Source organism: Macaca nemestrina, chromosome 17 (assembly GCF_043159975.1).
Source record: "Macaca nemestrina isolate mMacNem1 chromosome 17, mMacNem.hap1, whole genome shotgun sequence".
NCBI lineage: Eukaryota > Metazoa > Chordata > Mammalia > Primates > Cercopithecidae > Macaca > Macaca nemestrina.
In genome coordinates this window covers 75127322-75153740 of record NC_092141.1, presented here as the reverse complement: position 1 = coordinate 75153740, position 26419 = coordinate 75127322, and the positions used below count along the sequence as shown (strand labels likewise).

Sequence of the window (26419 nt, the reverse complement as noted above, 5' to 3'; positions counted from 1 at the left end):
TAATTTAAGAACAAAGAGCTTCTTGGACATAAGCACGAAACTTCCTGTTAACTAATTTTTATGAGAATAATTCATCTTTTCACGTCGCCCCTCCCCCCCACAACACACTTTAAAGCTACTGTGGTATACCACAATCAAAACTTTTTGTAAAAGAACTTAAAGAAAAGAGCCTGGGTTTATTTTTTCATCTTTTACTTTTTGAAATCTCGTTACTGTGTGAATATATTATTAAGGCAGCTCATAGCCCTAAGCTGCTGTACTAGTCATTATTTAGAACTGAGAACCAGGCCGGGCGCGGTGGCTCACGCTTGTAATCCCAGCACTTTGGGAGGCCGAGGCAGGTGGATCACCTGAGGTCGGGAGTTCAAGACCAGCCTGACCAACATGAGAAACCCCGTCTCTACTAAAAATACAAAATTAGTCGGGGTGGTGGCACATGCCTGTAATCCCAGCTACTCGGGAGGCTGAGGCAGGAGAATCGCTTGAACCCGGGAGGCGGAGGTTGCGGTGAGTCGAGATCGTCCCATTGCCCTCCAGCCTGGGCAAAAAGAGTGAAACTCTGTCTCAAAAAAAAAAAAAAAAAAAGAACTGAGAACCCTAGTTCAGTTGTAACCCAATCCTTTCCTCTGAGGGCAATACAGCATTACCAGACAAGCACACAAAACTCTCATGGCGCTGAATGACATGTATTTTGTCCTTTTTTTCTCTCTCCCTTCCCCCCTCTTTCTCTTCTTTTCCTCCCTCCCTTTCCCTGCTTTCCCTTCTTTCCTCCCTTCCTTTCTTCCTTCTTTCCTTCCTCCCTTCTTTCCTGTCCTTCCTCTTTGTTTCCCCTTTTATCTCTTCTATCTTTTCCTCTTTTATCTCTTTCATCTTTTCCTCTCTTATTTCTTCCTTCTTTCCTCCCTCTCCTCTTCCTTTTTCCCTTTTGTATTTCAGGAAGTTTATTCGAAAAAGTCTCCTGTTTCTTTGGATGATAGTGACATTGAAGCTCGCCTTAATAGTTGGAATCTTGGGGTAAAAAAAAGTATTTGCTTTATGTATATATAGATGTGTCAAAGTCATATTGTATGTGGATAATATCTGAACTAATTTGATTTTATTCAGTGAACGTTGGATGTTAGACATTTGTTACTGTGTGGCCTTGAGAAAGGCTTAAGTATAGGAAATAAATAACATTCTGAACAAACATAAAATAGTCCCTGTCCCCAACAAGCTAACTTTCTTATGTGTGAAATAAGAGATATACATATAAAATAGTTAAGTAACAATAATAATTTATGATAGTATATGGTAGAATACCAAGATGAGTTATGTGAGTCACCCGAAGTGGAGGGGAGGGAAGGGAGAACTTGAAGCAACACAGCCATTTGGGTTAAAAACACTCAAGGGGACCCCATGGATGAGCAGCTGTTACGGACAGCAGTTTATAGAGGCTGTGGGTCAAGAAAGTATTTGGAGAGATAGAGAGGTGGGAATTGGTGGCAGAAATAGGCACTAAGAATGACGTGGTGGAGTAAGTGAGCTGTCGTGATTGGGTGTTTAGAATTTATGTATGGAATCTGTGAGCACTGTGTCAGCCTGCATTACATTGGAGCTTTGAATGCTAAATTGAGAAGTTTAGCTTTTAAATTTTAGGCAATATTGAGCCCTGGCGTTTTTTTTCTCATTTCACTTTACATATATGCTAACTGTTTAAATGCTTTTAGGAAACAACAAAAAGTGCTTAAAATGATTTTAGAATATGTTTTATTGTAAAAATAATTTGTAGTTTGAAAAATGTAGAAAAATCAGAGGAATAAAAATCAACAGAGACCTGTGTTAACATTTTGTTATATAACATATCTTTTCCTCCCTTTTTTTCTGTGTGTTTTTATAAGATTCAATAAAATTTTTTTATAAATACTATCTTATATGCAATTTAACATTTTATATGAGTTTGTAAGAACTCTGTATAAAAGACTGTGAATGGTAGCATTTATTTTTCTTTTGGATGGATATTCCATAAGCTTTTTAAGTGTTCTGCTATTTTTGGACATCTGAGTTGCTCCCAGTTTGTTTAACACAAGTAATTTTGCAGTAAAATTCCTTGTAAGAGTCTTTTTATACATATTTGGTTACTTTCTTAGCTTACATTACATCTTTGGTACATCTTTTGGTACAAGGTTTATACCAATTTCAACCAGCAGTATCAGTTGTCCATTTTCTTCACCAGCAGTATATCAGTTGTCCATTTTCCACCTATTCACTGACATTAGGGATTGTTATTTCAAAAAACTTAAAACCTTTCTACTAATAATGGTCTTTAATGAAAGCAGTGCTTTAGGGAAATTGACTTGGTGGGATTATGAAAGTTCTATTGGATATGAGTAGAAATGGAGAAAAGGTCCTGATTATCTTTTAGGTCTTTTTTTCCTCTTTCCCTTCCCTTCCCTTCCCTTCCCTTCCCTTCCCTTCCCTTCCCTTCCCTTCCCTTCCCTCCCCTCCCCTCCCTTCCCTCCCCTCCCCTCCCTTCCCCTCCCCTCCCCTCCCTTCCCCTCCCCTCCCCTCCCCTCCCCTCCCTTCCTTTCCCTTCTTTCAGACAGAGTCTTCCTGTGTTGCACAGGCTGGAGTGCAGTGGTGCTATCGTGGCTCACTGCAACCTCTGCCTCCCGGGTTCAAGCAATCCTCCTGCCTCAGCCTCCCACGTAGCTGGGATTACAGGTGCGTGCCACCATGCCTGGCTAATTTTTGTATTTTTAGTAGAGACAGGGATTTCACCATGTTGGTCAGGCTGGTCTCGAACTCCTGACCCTCAGGTGATCTGCCCATGTCAGCCTCCCAGAGTACTGGGATTACAAGCATGAGCCACTGCGCCTGGCTGTTTAGGTCTTTATAGTGGACTCCATGTTAGCATGATTGCCGGGAGGAGAGAAAGGTAAAAAGGAAAAACTTTTGAGAGTAAAATGTGCTAAGTGACTGATCGAAAGACTGAACTGAAGGGCACCTAAAGGCTTGGTTCTGAGAAATGGAAATGTTGGCCTTTTGTCAGTTAATTGACTGTCAGATGAGGGCAGACCCATTTTAAAGGTTTTATTTTAGATAGTGGAGTTGAAAACTGGTAAGGTTTAATGGGGTAGTTCAAGGCCTAGAGTTTCTTGAGAGTCAAGAGCTGGAGTTATATGTTGGAGTCACACTGTTTGAGAAGGCAGCTGCGCCCAGAAACTAGAACAGCTCTAGTCTTTGGAGAGCTCGGAGAGTCAGGAGGTCTGGGTGGAGAGCAGAGTGAGGGAGGATGTCTGGCTCGTGGAATGGGCACAGTTAGAAGGTTGGGAAATGGATAGGAAATTAAAGTAATGTGGACCTCCTAATAATTTTGGGAGTTTTCTAGAGAAAGAGAGAAGTAGAATTGATGAAAGGAGGATAATAAATCAAAAGAAAAACATTTTCATGTTTTAAGGTGCAGGGGAAGTTGCCATTGGAGGGAAGTCCTGTTACCAGTATAGGAGAAGAGCACAGGAAATCCTTCAGAAAGACAAATTCCTTTTGCCAGAGAGCAACATCAAAGTGGAAAAGAAAATTCTGGAGTTATCCTTTTAAACTCGCCTTTTCCCTTAGCCACTTGAACCATGATATACATTACTTAGCACATAGAGTACTTTTCACGGTTGTTTAACTGTTCTGAGAATTAAATCTTTCTTGGTATAATAAAATTAAAATATAACATTTAAAATATTGTGAGGTAATACCTTAGAAGTAGGTCTGTCTAGGGTTTTGTTTCACATTTTTATTGTTCAAAGAATACAATAACAGTGTAAAATATAAAAGTCTTGCATTTTTATGTATTTATACCATATAGGCATTAATCAGGCTGAGCTATATCTCTTTATTACAGTAGAATAATTTAAGTATCCAACTTATTAGAAAGCTTAGATTTTGCTTTGATTGTAGTTTTGTATGAGACTGCGTGATTGGCTTTTTTCTTTCTTCCTCCGAGTGATCCATTGGGAGCTAGAGTTAATGTTTGTGCTCTGGACTACGGATACACTTCTTATATACTGGTGTTCTTGTCAGCACCTTCATTCTGATGCATTAGATGTTGTAGGATTTGAATTGTCTAGTTTTTGTTAAAAAATCAAAATTTCCCCAAATATATTCTTTATTTTCCCAGAAATCAAATTCCCAAATATATTCTTTATTTTCCCAGGAGTATGTTAGTATTTTTTCTAGGAATACATAATTCAAGTAGAGCTTTATTTATTAAAAACTAGCAATGATATTTTTCTCTTGTATTTTTTCTTAATATTTAACCTTTTCAACATTTAGTTTTTGTGACGCTTTCTTGCTTTCTCAATATATTTTATACCTATTTCGTGTCTGACTCTCTAAGTCACAAGCTGAAAGGTTGTGCTGTGGGTATTCGCTGTTTGTAAGTTCATCTGAGTACTTGCATGGATGGAGGCTTTGGAACATTCTCCCTTTAGTGACTCATGGATCATTGTGAAACATTCTATGTGTACCCATTTGAAAAAAAAACTTTAAAAAATATGTCTTATTTGGTTTTTCAAGTTTTAGATTCTATTATTTATTTTGTGATTAATATAATATCTTAAGATCTATGTCAGGAATATTGGAAGTTTTTGATGTTGACTAGGAATTATTTGTAGCTTCCTTTTTAAAGTGCTGTAGTTTTAAGGTAGCAGGAAAAAGTCCTAAGTATGTTCATTCTGGTTTCTAGAATGTGCTTGTGAATTTTCTTTGATAAGTGAGGTGTATAATATTAACATTCAATGAAAATCACAATCATGAAACAAGTTCCCTTTGAATTTAAATCCCTTTATCTACTTTATAGGTATAGAAATGGATGGGAAACATTAGCTTGCTGACACAATTGAAACCTGCCATTGAATGAAGCTTTTAAATTGAATCACTAAAAATCATGGTCATTACTGACTGATGGTTTAAAAGAAAAATGACCATACATAGAAAGACCAACTTTTATTCTAAGAAAATTATGTTATTGTTACTCTTGTGTGGTAATTGAATTGATAATATTTTCTTTGCAATTCTAATTATACATAGATTTGTAGTCTTTGTTATTTTTTCCTTTTCCTCCTTTCTCTTCTCTTTTTTTTTCTCTTCTTTTTTTCTTTTCCTCTTCTTCATGGGTCTTTATTATAATTTACTTAAGGTACAGAGAGGGGAAATATGTTGTGTTCATTAACGGGGTACTTTGTGGTATGATTAGTTGGGACAGTTCTCATTAAGTAAGCATGTAATTTCAGCTGTCTTATCTAGTTTTATTTTAGGCAATTTCATGGTTTTTTTCATGTAGGTTAGAAACCTGCCCCTTTTCTTTTATTTTTTCTCCTTTTCTTTTCTTTTCTTTTCTTTTGAGACAGGGTCTTGCTCTGTCACCCAGGCTAAAGTGCAGTGGCAAGACCATAGCTCACTGCAGCCTTGAACTCATGGATTCAAGTGATCCTCTTGCCTCAGCCTCTTGAGTAGCTAGTGGTGCACGCCACTATGCCTGACTCCTGTCCATTTCATACTACACAATGGTCTTGGAGAGAAACTGAGCTGAACATTCCGATATTTTAGGCTTCTCATTCAGCTGTAGTTTTCTACAAATGAGTGAAAGTGTCAGATTTTGAGACTAGGACAAAGTTACCCAAATGAAGAAGAGTTATGAGAGTGGTTTACATAAAAAACTAATACTTTGATAAGACAAATTCTCTTTGTCTTTCTCTAGAGTATAAAAATATCTGGAAGTATCTACTCAAAATGGTAACTGATAATTCCACATGGTAAAATATAAGCGCTTATTTTCTTAACATTTTAAGTGTTTTTTAAAAAATTAAGTATTTATTATTCATAAAAAACAAAGCCATAACAGTATTTATAGCATTTTCCCCAAAGCTTGCATTTGGGGAGTGTAACTATATTCAGAGTTTTATATGAGAAGTTGACATTTATTTGTTTTAAAAGTGAATGTAAACTTCTGGCCATGAGTAAATCTATTACAGCCAGGTTCTCCCACAACCAAGAATTCTGGACAAAATACAGAAAGCAAACCACTTGGGGACTCTGAAAAGTCAATAATAACAGGCCGATTGAGAGGGAAGTTGGACTATGAAGAATCACTGATACAGTGGCAGGAAGTTTCCTGGTTTTCTGTTTGTGTTTTTTTCTTCCTTAACTCCCAACTTTGACTCCATGGTGGGCCAAACTGAGGGACTGTGTAGCAGGCGTGGATGGCAGAAACTTACAGAGCAGTCCATCTTTTTGGCCAGAGAAGTGGGAGAATGGAAGAATGTGAGGGGATTTTTTTTTTTTTTTTTAATTTCCTGGCCCTGCCTCTACACCAGCCCCAGTGGAAAAACTATGCTATTGTGGTCTCAGGGCAGCAGTTAGCGCCCATCTGTTTGGATAGATCAACAGATAAAAGAAACCTCTGTTCATGCAAAGAATTGGGAGGAACATTTTATATACTGTTTTTTTCCTATGTCTTTTCGCTTGCTATTATACTTTGCTCTCAGAGTGGGCCTAGTCACATGGAACTGTGAATAGTTCCTTCAAACTCTGAAGGAACTTCATTATTTTGGCCAGTGGGACTGAGAAAGAAGCTGTCAGAGCCAGAGAGGTATGCAGGGAAATCCAGGAATGGAAAGAGTGGGAGAAGGGGATTGCTAGTTCTGTGTATGAACCAATACAAGTTCCAGTCTTTCTCCAAGGTGGACACATGTGGAACATATCCCCCAAATCATAGTCTCATAGAAGTCTTAGAGAACTGAATTGTGATATAAACTATTGCCCTAGTCCCAGACCACACCAAGTGGTACATGTGAGGGGCAGACTCAAATGACATAGGAAAGACTTCAAACTTGGAACTGACACCAGAGCTTCTGTCTGTAGAAGGAGAGATGGAATTTGCAGACTGATCTGAAGGCAGTTGATTGTCCCCGAGACAAACAAGCATCACCATTTTTCAGAACCTCACAATATAATTATAATGATTAAGATGATAATTTTTCAGATCATAGAGAATTAAACTGGAGATTGGCAACAAATTATTTGGGAAATCCACAAAGATTTAGAAATTAACACACTTCTGAATAATCCAGGGGTAAAAGAAAAAATCTTTAGGGAAATGAGAAAATATTTTAAATGACAACACAACATATCTAAATGTGTGGGATGTAGCCAAAGTAGGTTTCACTGGGAAATTTACAGCATGAAATACTTACTTTAGAAAAGAAGAGGGGGTTCTATTTCTAGAATGGTAGCATGAGGAGCTCCACAGATGTGCTCCGTAGCAAAACAAGCATCATTGGTAATTGGTAATTAAAAGTCTCTGGAAATTGTCCTAAAGGCATAGAGCAAATGAAGACATTTATTCAAGAAAATCAACTACAGCTTGGTAAGAACAGCAAGAGTTTTTGGCACATGAACCACGACTTGCTTTCACTTTTCCCCTGTTCCTCCTCAAGCTCAGCTTTGCAGAAATTCCATTCCCAGTGGGTGTGGCAAAGAAGATGAAGTTTCTCTCCCCTCAGCTCCCAATCGAGGGATACAGTATCGTATTGGGAGGGGCGTGCTGCCGAATTTCTTATCCCTTTGAAGTCTGAGTGGAGGTGGCTAAATTCCCGGTGAGTGCAGCTTAGTGGTTGGGGGAGAGGGCTGTCTTCCTCCACTCAGCCAAGACTGATACGGCAGAAGCTCTGCCCCAGACACAGTAGGCCAAGAATACTGTGGCCTTGGTTGTCTTTACCTCGACTTGTTCATAGGATAGAGATTTCACTCCAGGAGTCGCAAACCAGGAACAAGAAAGCTCCCTCTGCACAGTGCCTAGTGTAGTAGCTCAGAGATTTTTGCACAGGGGGAGAGGCAGTCTGAAGATCAGTGAGATAAGAAGCTCTCCTCCAAGAAATGGACTAATGGAAACAGTGTGGGGAAGTTCAAGCCTAAGGATGCTCTAGAAAACAATGGAGATTTTAGTGGTCAACAAATAAGAGGAATCTGGTAGTTCCTACTAATTAACAGCAATAAGCTAAACCACAGGCTAGTACAGTCACCAGAGAGAACCAGGGACAGAGACAGCCAAGAAGAGTCCTCCTGGGGTCAGAACAATTCTCAGAGACTACCTCAGCATCTATCCCTGCCTGAATTTAATTGAATCAGGCTATGGAGCAATTTATGACCCAGGGTATTGTTGAAAATAATAGAACAAATGGCCAGCAATTAGTAGACATAAAAGCTGGGTGTGATATCAAATTAGATATACAATTTAATAAAAAGATAAGGGGAAAAAACAGAGGAGCCCTGCTGAATCCACTGTCATCACAGGTGATTGTGTGCATGCCCAAGGCTGCATGCACTGAGGGGTGACTCCAAAGTCTTCACACTGTGGGAGAAATATACTTTATGAAATAGTCTAGCCAAGCCACTAATCAAATAAACAAATGAAAACAACTAAAGTTACTCATGGAGAGGGGAATCAGTGTCCAAAGTTGCTACATTGTATTACCTAAAATGTCCAGTTTTCAAGAAAAAAAATTACAAGACATGCAAAGAAACAGGAACGTATAGCCCTTATACAGAGAAAAATTATGCAACAGAAATGGCCTGTGAGAGGGCCGAGAGAACAGATTTAACAAACAAAGACTTCAAAAGAGCCATTATAAATGTGTTCAAAGAACTAAAGGAAACGATGTTTAAAGAAGTAAAGAAAGCTGTGATGGGCCGGGAGTGGTGGCTCATGCCTGTAATCCCAGCACTTTGGGAGGCTGAGGCGGGCCGATCACAAGGTCAAGAGATCAAGACCATCCTGGCTAACATAGTGAAACCTCATCTCTACTAAAAATACAAAAAGTTAGCTGGGCATGGTGGCGCACACCGGTCGTCCCAGCTACTCGGGAAGCTGAGGCAGGAGGATCACTTAAACCTGGGAAGTGGAGGTTGCAGACAGCCGAGATCGCACCACTGCACTCCAGCCTTGGCGACAGAGCGAGATTCCATCTCAAAAACAAAAACAAAAACAAAAAACAGAAAGCTGTGATGACCATATCTCATCAAATACAGAATATCCTAAAGAGATTTAAATTATAAAAAAGAACCAGAGCTGGGCACAGTGGCATGCACCTATAGTTCCAGCTCCTCAGGAGGCAGAGGAGGAAGGATTGCTTGAGCCCGGGAGTTTGAGGCTGTAGTGTGCTGTGATCATATCTGCGAATAGCCACTGTACTCCAGCCTGGGCAACATGGTGAGAACCCCATTGCTAAAAACAAAAAGCAAAAAAAAAAAAAGCAGATGGAAATTACAGTGTTAAACAGTATAACCGAAGTGAAAAATTCACTATAGGGGCTCAGCAATAGATTTGAACTGGCAGAAGATTCAGTGACTTGAAGATAGATTGATAGAGATTATGCAGGCCAAAGAAGAGAGAAAAAAGAATGCAGAAAAATGAACATTGCCTCAGGTAAATGTGGGATACCATTAAGTGCACCAACATATGTGTAATGGGTGTACCAGAACAAGAGAAGACAAAGGAGCAGAAAATATATTTGAAGAACAATTGGCTGCAAAATTTCTGATTTGATGAGAAACATCAATTTGCACATCCAAAAAGCTCAAAGCACTTCAAGTTTAAATATAAAAAGTCACACCTAGCAACAGTACTAAGATTGCTGAGAAACAAAGAGAAAATCTTTTTTTTTTTTTTTGAGATGAAGCATTGCTTTTGTTGCCCAGGCTAGAGTGCAATGGCACGATCTCAGCTCACTGCAACTTCTGCCTCCCAGGTTCAAGCAATTCTTCTGCCTCAGCCTCCCGAGTAGCTGGGATTACATACAGGCAGGCGCCACCACGCCCGACTAATTATTTGTATTTTTAGTAGAGATGGGGTTTCACCATGTTGGTCAGACTGGTCTCAAACTCCTGACCTCAGGTGATCCCCCTGCCTCGGCCTCCCAAAGTGCTGGGATTACAGGCATGAGCCACCGCACCCGGCTGACAAAGAGAAAATCTTGAAAGCACCAAGAGAGAAAAGAAGAAAGTTCTAAATGACAAATCTAAGCCCCCATCTAAAGAAACTGGTGAAAGAACAAGTTAAACCCAAAGTAAGCAAATGACGGAAATAATAAAGATTACAGTAGAAATCAATGAAATTGAACACAAAAAAGCAATAAAGAAAATCAGTGAAACCAAAAGCTGGGTTTTTAAGTGATGAATGGAATCAATGAACTTTTAGCCAGACTGACAAAGAATGAAAAGAAGAATGGATTTGCTAGTATCAAGAATGAAAGAGGAGATATCATTACAGACACTGTAGACACTCAAAGTATAATAAGAGATTACTGCAAGCAACTCTGGGCATAAATTTGACACTGTAGATGAAAGGGAAAAAGTCCTTGAGCAACACAGACTACCAAAATTAAGATGAAATAGATAACCTGAATAGTCCTATAGCTATTAAATAAATATAATTTGTATTTTAAAACCTCCCAACAGGCCGGGTGCAGTGGCTCACGCCTGTAATTCTAGCACTTTGGGAGGCCAAGGCGGGCGGATGACCTGAGGCCAGGAGTTCGAGACCAGCCTGGCCAACATGGTAAAACTTTGTCTCTACTAAAAATACAAAAATTAGCTGGGTGTGGTGGCATGTGCCTGTAGTCCTAGCTGCATGGGAGGCTGAAGCAGGAGAATTGCGTGAACCCAGGAGGTGGAGATTGCAATGAGCTGAGATCGTGCCACTGCACTCCAGCCTGGGCGATGGAGTGAGACTCCATCTCAAAAACAAAAACAAAAGCCTCCCAACAAAGCAAACTTGAGGGCTGCATGGTGTCACTGACAAATTTAATCAAACAATTAAGGGAGAAATAATACCAGCTCTATACCATCTCCACCAGAAGAGGGAACACTTTCCAGCTCATGTTGTGAGGCCAGTTTCATCTTAGGGAGATAGTCACATATCTGGCAAATACCTTTATCCAGAATATGTAAAGATTCTTAAACCTCAACAATAAGAAAACAACCTAATTAAAAGATGGGACAAAAGATACTGTGATGAGACACCACTACAAACCTATTACAGTGGTGAAAACAAACAAAGACCTGACAATACAAAATGCTAGCGAGGATGAGAAGCAACTGGAACCCTCACCTCTTGCTGCAAAATATTACTTGGAAAACAGTTGGCACTTAAAAAAAATTAAAACACATTTATCACATGACCCAGCAATCTCACTCCTAAGTATTTACTCAAGTGTGATGAAAGTCTGTGTTCACACAAAAACCTTATGTGCAAGTATTTATAACAGCTCTCTGTCTCCTCTTTTTTAGTAATTGTTCAAAACTGCAAATAGTCCTAAATGCCTCTCAACTGGAGACTGGATACACAAATTATATGTGCATCTATACAATGGAATACTTTTTAGTAATGAAAAGGACTCAATTATCAAATCACACAAAAAAGTGGATGAATTTCAAATATCTTGAATGAAAAGGCTAAATTGAATGAAAGTAGACTAAAAAGGCTGTTTTTTTTTTTTTAATTGCATTTATATGGTATTGTGGAAATGGTAAAACTATAAGGATGGAGAACAGGTTAGTAGTTTCTAGGTGTCGAGCTAGAATTTGGTTACAAGGGTATAAATGGCACTAGGGATTTTTATTTTATTATATTTTAAGTTCCAGGGTACATGTGCAGGATGTGCAAGTTTGTTATATATGTGTGCCATGGTGGTTTGCTGCACCTACTAACCCAACACTTAAGCCCAGCATGCATTAGCTCTTTTTTCTAATGCTCTCCCCACAACCCTCTAGCCTCCCCCGACAGGCCCCAGCGTGTGTTGTTCCCTTTCCTGTGTCCATGTATTCTCACTGTTCAGCTTCCACTAATAAGTGAGAACATGTGCTGTTTGGTTTTCCATTCCTGTGTTAGTTTGCTGAGGATACTGGCTTCCAGCTTCGTCCATGTCCCTGCAAAGGACATGATCTTTTTTCTTTTTATGGCTGCACAGTATTCCCTGGTATATATGTAACACATTTACTTTATCCAATCTATCATTGATGGGCATCTGAGTTGGTTCCATGTCTTTGCTATTGTGAATAAGAACTAGGGATTTTTTTTTTTTTTTTGGTTTGATGGAACTATTTTGTTTTTAAAAAATTTTTAATTATGGATACATATTAGTTCATATTTATGGGGATGTGATATTTTGATACAAGCATACCATGTGTTATAATCAAATGAGAGTTATTTTGATATCATTTACCTCAAACATTTACCATTTCTTTGTGTTAGGAATAGTTCAATGCCATTTTTCAGTTATTTTGAAGTATACAGTAAGTTATTGTTAACTATAGTTACCCTACCATGCTACTGAACAGTAGATTTTATTCCTTCTATCTAGCTATATTTTCGTACCCATTTGCCAGCCCCTATTTAACCCTCATTCCCCACTATCCCTCCCAGCTTCTGGTAACATCATTCTATTTTATACCTCCATGAGTTCATTTTATTTTTTATAGCTAGCACATTAGCACATATGAGTGAGAACATGTGATATTTGTCTTCTGTGCTTGCCTTATTTCATTTAACATAATGTCCTCCAGTTCTATTCATGTTGTTGCGAATGACAGTATTTCATTCTTATGGCTAAATAATATTCAATTGTGTATATATACCACGTTTTCTTTATCCATTTATCCTTTGATGGGCAATTAGATTGATTCCATATCTTGGCTACTGTGAATAGTGCTGCAGTAAACATGGGAGTTTACCATACATGCAATAATCTGTCCCATGTTTATTACAGCACTGTTAGATATCTCTTCCATATACTGATTTCCTTTCTTTCGGATGTAGACCCAGCATTGGGATTGATGGATCCTATGGTAGTTCTATTTTTATTTCTTAGAAACTGCCATACTGTTCTCCATAGTGGCCGTGCTAATTTACATTCCCACCACCAGTGTCTAGGCGCTCCCCTTTCTCCACATCCTAGCCAGCATTCTTTATTGCCTGTCATTTTGATACAAGCCATTTTTAACTGATGTGAGATGGTATCTTACTGTGGTTTTGATGTGCATTTCTTTTATGATTAATGATTTGAGTATTTTTTTCATATATCTGCTGGCCATTTGTATGTCTTCTTCTGAAGAGTGTCTATTGAGATCTACCCATTTAAAAATGAGGGCTTTTTCCCCCCCTATTAAGTTGTGTGAACTCTATATATTTTGGTCATTAATCCCATGTCAGATGCTTAGTTTGCAAATATCTTCCATTTTGTGGGTTGTCTCTTCACTTTGTTCATTGTTTCCTTTGCTGTGCAGAAGCTTTTTAGCTTGATGTGGCCCATCTGTCCATTTTTGCTTTGGCTGCTTGTGCTTTTGAGGTCTTGCTCAGATAATCTTTGCAGAGACCAATGTCCTGGAGTGTTTCCCCAACAGAACTGTTTTCATTGTATTTTGCTGGTTATAGCACTGTACGCTTTTGTCAAAGCTCACAGAGCCATAGAGTGAATTTAAATTTAAAAAATTAAAAAAGTTAATATATTCTGTTCTTTCAATGAGGAGTAGGCCATGAGCAACATTTTATTTTTTTTTTGTCTTGTGTTTTATTTATTGTTTTAAAGAAAAAGAAAGAAATTATTTGTGCTCCTGACCTGCAAGGATATATTCTATTTATAGCTACAGCTAACGATGGGTAAAAGAGCTGAAGCCTATCAGAGTGACTAATAATTTCTCTTTTTCTATGTAGTATGTTTCCTTTTAAAAACCATGATTCACCTAGAGTTATCTTTTTGAAAGAACTAAAAAAAATTTTGAGGCTGGGTGGGGTGGCTCACACCTGTAATCCCAGCACTTTGGGAGGTCGAGGTGGGCGGATCATGAGGTCAAGAGATCCAGACCATTCTGGCCAACATGGTGAAACCCCATCTCTACTAAAAATACAAAAATTAGCTGGGATGGTGGCATGTACTTGTAGTTCCAGCTACTTGGGAGGCTGAGGCAGGAGAATTGCTTGAACCCGGGAGGCGGAGGCTGCAGTGAGCCGAGATCGTGCCACTGCTTTCCAGCCTGGCAACAGAGCAAGACTCTATCTCAAAAAATAAATTAATTAATTTAAAAAAAAAGGTGATTGGAGAAATTACTGTGCTTCATGTATTATTTTTAAAATGGTATGGCAGTTTCTAAAAGTGAATACAAGGTATGGTTCCGGAAGAAAGACCAACTGAAAAAATGGGATATGGATTTATAGACTCTTCAGATAGTCATGGGATAGTTATAAAACTGATTTAATTGGGGCATAAAGAAATTCTAGTTAAATGAGTTCATTTAAATAAAGCTAGACAGTAACATCAAAAGGATAGTTCCCTTTCCATGTTTTCACCTGAAAGCTTAAAATGAAGTACACACTCCTGAATAGCTTTGTGTAAAAACAGTAATGAAAATCAAGTGCAGACTAAAATAAATAATGGTAAAATTTGACAAAGCGTTCTGTGATGTGCCCAAAGTGATAACTGAGGATCAAAGATCCCGTATTTAATTTAATCAATTAAAAAAACAAACCAAGCCAAAATTTAAAAAAAGCATACAAGAAACAATCAAAATTTCCCCCAAAGCATTAGAACAAATCAATGCAACAGAAGCTGGATCTTTGCAAAGAACAATAAAACAGAAAACTTTATGGTGTCTTCAGTGTGATCTAGAAACGAGAGAGGACAAAAAAAACAATGTTAATTGTTGAAAAGAGATCATAATGGTAGATACAGAGCTCTCACAATTATAGGTAAGCACTGTATCTGCTGATATATAAAATGAATCGGTGTGTAAGGAACATTACAAATTTCGAGGAAAAGTTGGCAAATACTTTTTTCATTACTTACCCTTCCCTTGTCTTGTAGCTAGGTCAATTTTTTTCTAACCCTCTGCTGGGTCAAAATTTTCTTCCTCTGTTCTTCCTGCAAGAAATGTGGGAAGCCTGGCCATTGTACTCAGTGTGGCCTTCATTTTGGGGCTGATTGAGACCTGCTTTAACCTTCATTTCGGGGCTTGTTGAGGGCAGCTGTCACATTAGCCCCAAAATGAAGGCCACACTGAATACAATGGCCAGGCTTCTCACATTTCTGTTATCCCAGCTGGAGTGCAGTGGCGTGATCTCGGCTCACTGCAGCCTCTGCCTCCCAGGTTTAAGTGATTCTCCTACTTCAGCTTCCTGAGTAGCTAGGATTATAGGTGTCCGCCACCATGCCCAGCTAATTTTTATACTTTTAGTAGAGACAGGGTTTTGCCATGTTGGCCAGGCTGGTCTCGAACTCCTGATCTCAGATGATCCATCTGCCTTGGCCTCCTAAAGTGTTGGATTACAGGCATGAGCCACCGTGCCTGTCCAGGTAATTTTCTTTTTTTTTTTGTAATTAAAAAAAGTGACCATTCTTGAGAGTAGTTAGTGACAATGTATTGTGTGGTTTTATTATGTGTTTTCCTGATGACTAATAAAGTTAGGTGCACTTTAATATGTTTATTGTCAATTTGGATAGCCTCTCAGAGTAATGTGTTTACTGAAAGCTTTGTCAGTTTCCCTGGTGTCTGCCTTTTTTCCTATTCCTATATAAGAGCTTTTTCTCTGTTCTGCATGAGAATCCTTTTTGGAATATAGTATTATAAATTTTCTGTGGAAAATGGTTTTAAAGTTCTAAAATACTGACTTAAGAACATAATTTTGGAGCATATTCAATTTGGTGTTGAAGAGTGAATTTATTTTGTTCTATGGAGAGAGTTTTGTCACTTCTGACTGATGCTATGATTTAAAAACATTTATTTTAGTTGTGTTGCTGGTAATATATTGCTTGACAATGTCCTTCTCTCTAAGATAGCATATCAGATAAAGTGCCTTTTAAGTTTTCTGGAAATGTAAAACTTCTCTATTTGATAACCATTACTTTATAAGAGGTTCTTTGCTTATGTCAGTTTGACCAAATGCCAAGTAATTTTAAAAAACGAGTGGACAGAAAACCCTAACAACCAACAAACAAATCTGCTACAAAAATAAACAAAATAAAATGTCAAAAGCCAGTTTTCATTAAAAAGTATTCAGATGTCTGTTTTCATGTCTAGCCTAAGTTATTACATATTTTATTATTGTGATTCTATTTGCCTGTTAAGCAAGAAATGTGCAGACATGTTATTTATTCGTGCCATTGGAACTTAATTATTTTCAGCTTTGCTTTCTATACAATATTTTCTTTGACTTCAGTGTTTCATTTAAGTCCTTTTTATTTTCCATTTTGGACATTTATTGTGGTATTCTTTTTTTGAGGTAGTATGAGAGAACAAGAACTTTTCTAAAAGAGCATAAAAAAGGTAAATGTTAAGACTGTTTACAGATTGCTTCAAGTTCCATGTTACTTGTGGATTACAAAGTGGGAACATTGAACTTCAAAGCACATCTGGCTGCTGTTACAAAATCAGAAAATAGATTGCTTATTTCCCCCAAATAGACTCAAGAACATGCTTTACTGTGAATAATTTCCATTGCATATTAAAATTGGTTATGAGATAAACCCAGTGTATTGTAAATGAATAACAACATAATTCACTGTTGTTTACAGTGTTTATTGTTGCTTTAAAAAATCAGAATAGACGTTTTCTATTTATTTGTCAACTTGAGAAAGGAAATTTATGATGCTAGAATGAGTCTTTAGCTTCTTTATTTAATGGCTTTTAAAGATGAAGAGGATGAAATAGGAGTTACTTCTGCATAGTTGAAATGCTACATTGTAATTAGCTGAACCAATATTTTGTACCCTGCTTGTAAATGTAGAGCTGAATAAAAATAAATCACAGATGGTTTTCTTGGCTTTTGGTTTTAAATTTTAAACTTAATTAGAGCTTGAGCATCTTTGAAAGTTCCTGTTTCCTCTTTATTTTTTCCTTTATATTTGATTCTGCTTCATGAATTAGGGTTTTGTATATCTGCAGAATTGCATGTATCTTTGAAGAACTTACTTTCTATGCTGCTTTATACAAAACCCTGCAACATTCCAAAAATAAAGAATTATTACCTAGTATATGTGTATATATATACATATACATATATATACCTTCAGCTGGTACATATTTAATTGCCTGTACTTTGCTTCCTGCTGGAAATTTGCTGCTTCTATTTTTCAAGTTGCAGGGTGTATGTAGCACTGTGCTACTTATTTTTATTTTATTTTATTTATTTACTTTTTCTTTGAGACAGAATTTGGCTCTTGTTGCCCAGGGTGGAGTGCAATGGTGCGATCTCAGCTCACTGCAACCTCTACCTCCCAGGTTCAAGTGAGTCTCCTGCCTCAGCCTCCAGAGTAGCTGGGATTATGAGATGGAGTTTCACTCTGGCGCCCAGGCTGGAGTGCAATGGTACGATCTCGGCTCACTGAAACCTCTGCTTCTTGGGTTCAAGTGATTCTCCTGCCTCAGCCTCTGAAGTAGCTAGGATTACAGGTGTGCACACCACCATGCTCTGCTGATTTTTAAAAAATTTTTAGTAGAGACAGGGTTTTGCCATGTTGGCCAGGCTGGTCTTGAACTCCTGACCTCTAGTGATCCACCTGCCTTGGCCTCCCAAAGTGCTGAGATTACAGGCGTGAGCTACCACACCCGGCTGGTACTGTGTTATTTATTGAAGAATATGTGCATTTCTCTGGTACCATGTTGAGGTAGATTGTATTATTATCTTAATGATTGTTTCCCAGAGTAAAAGTACCAATTCATATACCCCACTAGTAGTGTTTCACATCTTGAACATTTTTATTGTAAATTTTTAATTTATGCCAATCTATAAAATTGTAAAATATCACCTCATTGTGATATTACTTTATATTTTTTATATTTGTAAGTATATTGACCATATTTTGTATGTTTATGAGCCATTCATAATTCCTCATCAGTGAAATGTGCCCCAAGTTTTTTTCCTCATTTTTTTCAAGTCTGTTGACATCGTTTTTTCACTGAATTTTTTTTTTTTTTTTGAGACGAAGTCTCACTCTTGTCCCCCAGGCTGGAATGCAATGGCGTGATCTCGGCTCACTGCAGCCTCCACCTCCCAGATTCAAGCGATTCTCCTGCCTAAGCCTCCCCAGTAGCTGGGACTACAGGTGCCTGCCACCACACCCAGCTAATTTTTGTATTTTTAGTAGAGACGGGGTTTCACCATGTTGGCCAGGCTGGTCTCGAGCTCCTGACGTCAGGTGATCCGCCCACCTTGGCCTCCCAAAGTGCTGGGATTACAGGCATGAGCCATCGCACCCGGCCTTTTCACTGGTTTTTAAAGGCCTTGTTTACATGTTTTGGAGACTAATCATTTGTGCAAACATCTCTCAGTTTATGACTTGTTTTTATTATTTTCTTGATGATATATTTTTTGGAGAGGTTCTTAAAATGGTCAAGTTTATTAGTTTCTCTCTTATTGATGCTTTTTTAAAACTTTATTTTAGGTTTGAGGGTACATGTGAAGGTTTGCTACATAGGAAAACACATGTCATCACCCAGGTATTATGCCCAGTACCCAGTAGTTCCCTTTTCTCTCCTCTCCCTCATCCCACCCTCCCCTCTCAAGTAGACCCCAGTGTCCATTTTTTCTTTCTTAGTGTTCATATGTTCTTGTCATTTAGCTCCCACTTATAAGTGAGGGTGTACAGTATTTGGTTTTCTGTTCTTGTGTTTTTAATAGTTTGCTAAGTATAATAGCCTCTAGCTCCATTCATGTTCTTGCAAAAGAAATGATCTCGTTCTTTTTTATCACCATGCCTGGCTAATTTTTTGTGTTTTTAGGAGAAACAGGGTTTTACCATGTTAGCCGGTCTGGTCTCGATCTCCTGACCTCAGGTGATCCGCCCAGCTCAGCCTCCCGAGTGGCTGGGACTACAGTCGTATGCAACCATGCCTGGCTAATTTTTTGTATTTTTAATAGAGATGGGATTTCACTGTGTTAGCCAGATGGTCTCGATCTCCTGACCTCATGATCTGCCCACCTCGGCCTCCCAAAGTGCTGGGATTACAGGCGTGAGCCACCATGCCTGGACGGTTTAATTATATCTTTATAAATTGCCAATTGCCCCACCTTGATTTTTTTCATCTGGCATGTCTTGGCTACTTTTGCCCCATTTTTGTTTATATACATTTTATGAGGTCATTATAAGTTTTACAAAAACCCTGTTGGAATTCTGGTTTGGATCACATTTAATTGCTAGATCAACTTAAGAACTGACATTTTTTGCAACATTGAGACTGTCCAAAATGGATTCTACTGTCTATTTTCTTTTCAGTCTTTAGCCCTAATCTTTTGATAAAGCTTATTTGCTCTATAAAGGTCTAGGGTATCATTTTGTCAGTTTATCTAGAATTGTGCAGTATATTAGAAATTATATCTTTGTAAACTCTTCTCCTAGATGATTTTTACTCATTTCAGAAATGGAGTTGATTTTTTTTAATGTAAAAAAAAATTTAAATTTGTATGGGAGCATAGTAGGTATGTATATTTATGAGGTAAATGAGATATTTTGATAACAGGCATATGATACATAATAATGACATCAGGATAAATGGGATATCTGTCATCTCAAACATTGATCCTTTATTTGTGTTACAAACAATCCAATTACACTCTTACAGTTATTTAAAAATGTTCAATAAATTACTCTTGACTGTATCACTCTATCGTGCTATCAAATACTAGATCTTCTTCATTCTAACTATATTTTTGTACCCATTAGCCAGGCGCAGTGGCTCACACCTGTAATCCCAACACTTTGGGAGGCTGAGCAGGAGAATCACCTGAACCCGGGAGGCGGAGGTTGCAGTGAGCAGAGATTGCGCCACTGCATTCTAGCCTGGCAATGAGCCACTGTGCCTGGCCGGTTTTTCATACTTGTAGTTTTTTTCTTACTTACAGTTTTTTTTGGTAAGTTCCATGTAAGTTCCATTTATCAGATTCAGAATGTCTCTATTTTGTCAGGATATTTTAAAAAATCATGGATGGTTGTGGAATTTTTGAATTTTTTTTTTTTTTTGAGATAGAGTCTCGCTCTGTCGCCCAGGCTGGAGTGCAGTGGCGCGATCTCGGCTCACTGCAAGCTCCGCCTCCCGGGTTCACGCCATTCTCCTGCCTCAGCCTCCTGAGTAGCTGGGACTACAGGGGCCCGCCACCACGCCTGGCTAATTTTTTTGCATATTTAGTAGATACAGGGTTTCACCGTGTTAACCAGGATGGTCTAGCTCTCCTGACCTTGTGGTCTGCCTGCCTCGGCCTCCCAAAGTGCTGGGATTGCAGGCGTGAGCCACCGCGCCCAGCCTCTTTCTTGCACAACTCTTAATTTAGTCTTCATTTCTTGGATGATTTTTGTGTTACTGTTCCATATTTTTTTTTCCTGAATCTAGTCACCTCCTATTTAAGATCTTTCTATTTTTGTCTTTATTTTGATTTGTAGTATTTTTATGCCTGAAGTTATTTAAAAGTTATATTTGAATATGTGTTGTCCTAGTGGTGGTGGAACAAAAATATTATGAAGTATTGACATGTAGGGGAGTGTCCTACTTTAAGTGGGTTGCACAAAAACCCTGATGTATGAGAGTGGGGAGACATGGGAATGAAAAGGAAGGCTGTATTACTGTTTTCCTGTATTTATAGCTTTTTTAAAAAGTGTTTTCTTCTGCTGGCAGGTCTTGATTTTGATTTTTCTATTTTATATAGTAAGTTTTTATGGATATTGGATTCTTTTTCTGTTCATGATTATCTATTAGATTTTTCTGAGCAAGTAATAGCCAGTGACCGTGTGGGAAGTGGTAGTGGGTGGCTTACTTTATTTCTTGGTGGCAGTCCCTTGTAGTCCCAGCTACTTGGGAGGCTGAGGCAGGAGAATGGTATAAACCCGGGAGGCAGAGCTTGCAGTGAGCCCAGATCACACCACTGCACTCCAGCCTGGGCGACAGAGCGAGACTCCGTCTCAAAATAATTAATTAATTAGTTAATCTTAAAAAAAAAGAGTTGTACAAGAGAAAAAAGGTAACTATAGTGGACAGTTTATTACTTTATTTCCTCCTCTGCTACACTGAAGTTTAATTTCTTTAACAAATGGTGCCTTTTGTGGTTGTTAGCCTGGCTTGTCTTCTTTTTTTTTGAGATGGAGTTTTGCTCTTGTCACCCAGGCTGGAGTGCAGTGGCATGATCTCAGCTCACTACAACCTCCGCCTCCTGGGTTCAAGAGATCCTCCTGCTTCAGCCTCCTGAATAGCTGAGATTACAGTCACCTGCCACTACGCCCTGCTAAGTTTTATATTTTTAGTAGAGACAGGGTTTCACCATGTTGGCCAGGCTGATCTTGAACTCCTGACCTCAGGTAATCTGCCTGCCTTGGCCTCCTGAAATGCTGGGATTATAGGCGAGAGCCACAGAGCCCGGCCATGGCTTGTCTTCTTTTGATTCGTTGATTCTGTCTTGTTTCTGAAGGGCCCTTATCTTCAGCTGCTTTTTTCTTTCCATTTATCATGAACAACCTTCCTTCAAAGGTGCTTCTCTCTACCTCAGAAGTGATTCCTTCCTAGAACTGCCTTTCTGGTTTCTTCGTAGTTTCCAAGCTCCTCCTTTTGTGCCCATCTCTGGCACTTTGAGCCATTAAGTTTTTTTGTGTGGCCTGCTTAAGGTAGGCCACTCTTCTTTGACAGGTCATTGTTTGATGATATTTAGTTCCACCACTACTAGGACCCTGAGGTACTTTCTCTTTTTCCCCCGTGCTACCACTCTGGTTTGGCTCAGGATCTAATTCTGCTGATTTGGTATCTTTATTTAGCCACCTACGTGTTAATCCAGGGATTTGTATTCTCTTTCTCCTTTTTATGATGTAGTCATGGATGATGGGCATTTTTATTTGGTCTCTTTATCAATCTGTATGGGTCTTTGAAGGATGGGGAGAGACATTTAAATTCATACAGTTGCCGTTACCTTTTAGAAACTGGCGTTCACATGAAGGAAAATTGTTTTGAGTATTTCCTTTAATCTAGATGCTAAAATAATTACACTTTATATCCTGTCTATTGCTATACTCTTTTTAAGTTTTACTTGATTACATTCTATTATGTTATGACTTCTATATTTTTTGATTAATTGATTCTTCATTCACCCTTATCTTTATTGTCAAATTGGGTGTGGATTGTTCATTTTCAAGAATTATTAGCCATAATAAACAATTTGGGGAGCTTTTTGAAAACACAATGCGATTTTGGAGAAGTAGAATCCAGTAATTTATATTTGAAATGTTTATCATTTGATCCTCATAGTACACTCCAGGATGTTGAAAGAAAAACCTTAAAGAAATTAAACTGAACAGAGTTTAGTGAGCAAAGAATGATTCATGGATCAGGCAGCCCCTGAATCATAATAGGTTCAGAGAAGCTGCAGCACTACTGGATGATTGAAGATTTATGGACAGAAGAAGGATAGTGACGTACAAAAAATGGAAGCGAGGTACAGAAACAGCAGGATTGGTTACAGCTCTGCTTTTGCCTTATTTGAATCTGGTTTGAACAATTGATTGCCTTTGGCCAAAACTCAGTGAGTGGCACAAGAGTAAGCTGTAGTCTGTTTACACATCCAGTTAGGTTACAGTTCACCATGTATGGAGAAATTAGGCTGAATTAAAAATATGTGAGGAGGCAGCTTTAGGTTAATCTTAATTTAACAAGGGTAAGAACCGCTACCCTAGGTTGAAGCGATGGTTAGTGTTCATGTACTTTGTGAGATTATCCATGTAGTAATTTGTGGGTTTGTGATATGAAGAAATTAGACTTTCATGGTAATGATTTTTAATTATTACTTTATTTGTGAGTGAAATAGTAGAGATAACTACCAGTGTGTCTACTTTATCATATAGTATATTCATGCAATAAATACTTTATTGAAAGGCTACTATACATTAGATATTGTGCTAGGTACCAGAGATACAGAACTGAGAAGACGTCATCCCTGTACTCCTTCTGTTCAAAGAGAGAGATGTGGAGACATACTGATAAACACTGAAAGTATTACATAAGGGCTATGAGAGAGTGGGCATGGGAGTAGCTCCTACTTTAGGAGCTGATAAGAAGGTGGAATCAGGTACAGGTTACTCCTTTCTCTCCTCGTGTTTCTTCCTTCTTTCCGAAGAAATATTCATTGGGTGCTGAGTTGGGTGTTAGGGATAGAGTGGTGAACAGGGCAGTCATGGTCTCTGCTTTCAGAGTCCACACTGTTTCGAAACAGGGAGATGCCAGATTTTAAAAGGGAACCAGCATCCAGGGTTACTACTGGAGTGGTAGGAACTAAGTTTCCTGGGGGAGATGATTTTTAAACTGTAAGTCTTGAGTAAGTTAACCATGTGTAGAAGTTGGGGGAATGATCTTACAGGTTGCAAAAACTCAGACATGGGAGACAGTATAGTGCTTTTAAGTTAAAACAAATTGTCTGGTGTCCTGGGAATGTGGGGTATGGTGGAGATAGATGAATCTGAAAGGGAGATTTAGGGAGAGTCATAAAGGAATTTTGTGTTCTCTTTGCTATTGGAAAGGTATGTTTAAGGATTCATATACCAAATACGTCTGGGAGTGCAGTGATTAAATTGAGACTCTAAGAACAAATAGGTATGTGCTTATAGGGTTTGGAGGGCTGGGCAGAGAAATTCAGAGGTGGACAGGCATGAGAACATCTGCCATGTTCTGGTAATATAAGTCATTGTGGATCCTGGGAGCATAAAATGTGAGGTGAAGGGTAATGGAAGATGAGAGTGGGCAGTTAGGCAGTGAGAGGATCATGTAGGTTCATTTTGGCATGCAAAGGAGTTTATGTTTTATATTTTATTTGTAGGGAACCACTAAAAATGTATCATACAATACCCATTCTAAAAATGAATTAAATATTAAGAAATCTAGAAAATGTTTCATATGGCAACTTAATTCTATATTTTATTAAATAATAATTAAAACTCCAAAATTAATAAATCCTTATTTTGTTTTATTTTTAAATTTTCAGATAGAAAATCCTCGATATCTGAGACAGAAGCCTATCCCAGTTTCTCTGGTATGTGAGAAATCCATTGGACATTTTCTAGGGGCAGGTATTTTAAAATAAACTAATCACGAAGTTATTTATAGAAAATAATGCAGATCTACATTAGGAAAGATAATTGAATTTTATCACTTGGAAGTGATTTTTTCCTGCAATGTTAGTACTATTTTGGTATGGGCCACAGGCAATTTAGGAGTTTTCTTTGGGATTAAGGATAAACCAGATCTCAAAACGTATTAAGTAACTCCTGTTCATTCAGCAGATGACACCAAAATTCAGCCTGAGAAAATCCAGCAGTTTCCATGATGATCATTTTCTCTCTCGAATACGTGAGAAAGAGGTAGGATTGAGATATTGCTGATAAACCCAATTGATAATATAGTTTTAGTATTTTATATAATCTAGGTTTTCAGGTTTTAGTTAAAATAATGGTATATTCTAGGAAGAGGTTGCATTTGAAACAAATATGAAACGTGATGCATGGTAGGCAGGGTTTGTCTTTCTGTTTTGTCTTTTGTTTTTTGTTTTTTTCTAGAGATAGAGTCTCTCTTTTGCCCGGCTGGAGTGCAGTGGTACGATCAGAGCTCACTGGGATCAAGCAGTCCTCCCATTTCAGCCTCCTGAGTAGCCAGGACTATAGCTGTGCCACCATGTCCAGCTAATTAAATTTTTTTTTGGTAGAGATGGGATCTTACTGTTTTTCCCAGGCTGGTCTTGAGCTGTTGGCCTCAAGCGATCCTCCTGCCTTGACTTCTCAAAGCATTAGGATTACAGGCATGAGCCACCACACGTGGACAAAATTGTGTGTGTACAATGTGATGTTTTGAAATATGTACACATTGTCAAATGGCTAAATTGAGCTTGATACATGAATTACCTCACAGACTTATCATTTTTTTTGTAATGAGAATACTTAAAATGTACTCATAGTGATTTTTGAAATACAATCCATTGTTATTAACTAAAGTTGCTATGCTGTACAATAGATCTCTAGAACTGATCTCTCTCATCTGACTTAAATTTTGTATCCTTTGACCAGTATCTCCCAACTCCACTGCTTGTCGCCTGGCCTCATAACCACCATTTTTCTACTTTTGTGAGTTCACGTTTTTTGGAATCCACATATAAGTGAGATCATGTGGTATTTGCCTTTCTGTGCCTGGCTTATTTCACTTAACATAGTGTTCTCTAGGTTCATCCATGTTGTACTAAATGAAAAGATTTCCTTCTTTTTGAAAACTGAATAACATTTCATTGTGTACGTGTGTGTATGTGTGTGTGTATATATCACATTTTCTTCATTTATTTGTTGATGGACACTTTATATTGATTCTATATCTTGGCTATTGCTGCAATGAACATTGGGATGCAGATAGCTCTTCAATATACCGATTTCATTTTCTTTGGATTTATGCCTAATAGTGAGATTGCTGGATCATATATTTCTATTTTTAATTTTTCAAGGAACCTTCATGTTGTTTTTCTATAATAGCTGCACTGATTTACATTACTGCTAACACTGGGCAAGGGTTCTCTTTTCTCCACATCCCCTCTAATACTGATCTTTTTTCTTTTTGGGCTGCTGGTGCGCCAATATCCAATTCCTAGCTAGGAACCTTAGTCTGTAGGGGCTGGTCTGGCTGTTTTTGTTGATAGCCCTTCTAATAGGTGTGACATGATATCTCAATATTGTTTTAATCAGCATTTCTCTGATGATTAGGAATGTTAGGCAGTTTTTCATATATCTGGTGGCTATTTGCATGTCTTCTTTTGAGAAATGTCTCTTCAGATCCTTTGCCCATTTTAAAATCAGGTTATTAGTGTTCTTACCATTGAGTTGTTTGAGTTCCATACATATTTTGGATATTAACCCCTTATTCAATATAGGGCTTGCAAATATTTTTCTCATTGTGTAGGCTGTCTTTTTACTCTGTTGATTGTTTACATCTTTTTATATTGTATAGAAAGAAATTATTGTGGCTACGATATTTAAACAATATATTATCTTCATACTAAAGATATAAGTCATTTCCACAACATTATATTATTAGAGTATTCTGTATTTGACTGTTTACTTACTGTTACTGGTGAGTTTTATCCTTTTATACGTATTTTTTTGTTATTCATTAGTGTCTTCTTCTTTAAGCATCAAGATTTCACTTGAGCATTTTTGTAAGACAAGTCTAGTGGTCATGAACTCCCTAAGGCTTTTTTGTGTCTTGGTACATTTTTATCTTTTCTTTATTTCTCAAAGACTGCTTTGCCACTCACAATATTCTTGGTTGGCAGTTATTGTCTTTCAGTACTTGGAATATGTCATCTTACTCTTTTCTGGCCTGTAAGATTTCCTCCATGAAA

The 26419-nt window shown here is 38.0% G+C and overlaps 1 protein-coding gene across 14 annotated transcripts in view; it reads left to right on the top strand.

Annotated features, from left to right (window-relative positions):
* Positions 1–26419, top strand: part of LOC105469025 (centrosomal protein 112) — a 535394-nt gene that overhangs the window by 56199 nt on the left and 452776 nt on the right. For 6 of the 14 annotated variants that reach the window (XM_024788889.2, XM_011719542.3, XM_024788886.2 and 3 more), the window contains exons 6-8: positions 937–1014; positions 24026–24073; positions 24321–24401. In XM_024788889.2, coding sequence (XP_024644657.2) covers positions 937–1014; positions 24026–24073; positions 24321–24401 — 207 coding nt within the window. Of the gene's footprint in view, positions 1–936; positions 1015–18461; positions 18517–24025; positions 24074–24320; positions 24402–26419 lie in introns of all 14 variants that reach the window. The other 8 variants (XM_071083480.1, XM_011719541.3, XM_024788885.2 and 5 more) reach the window with 4 other exon arrangements.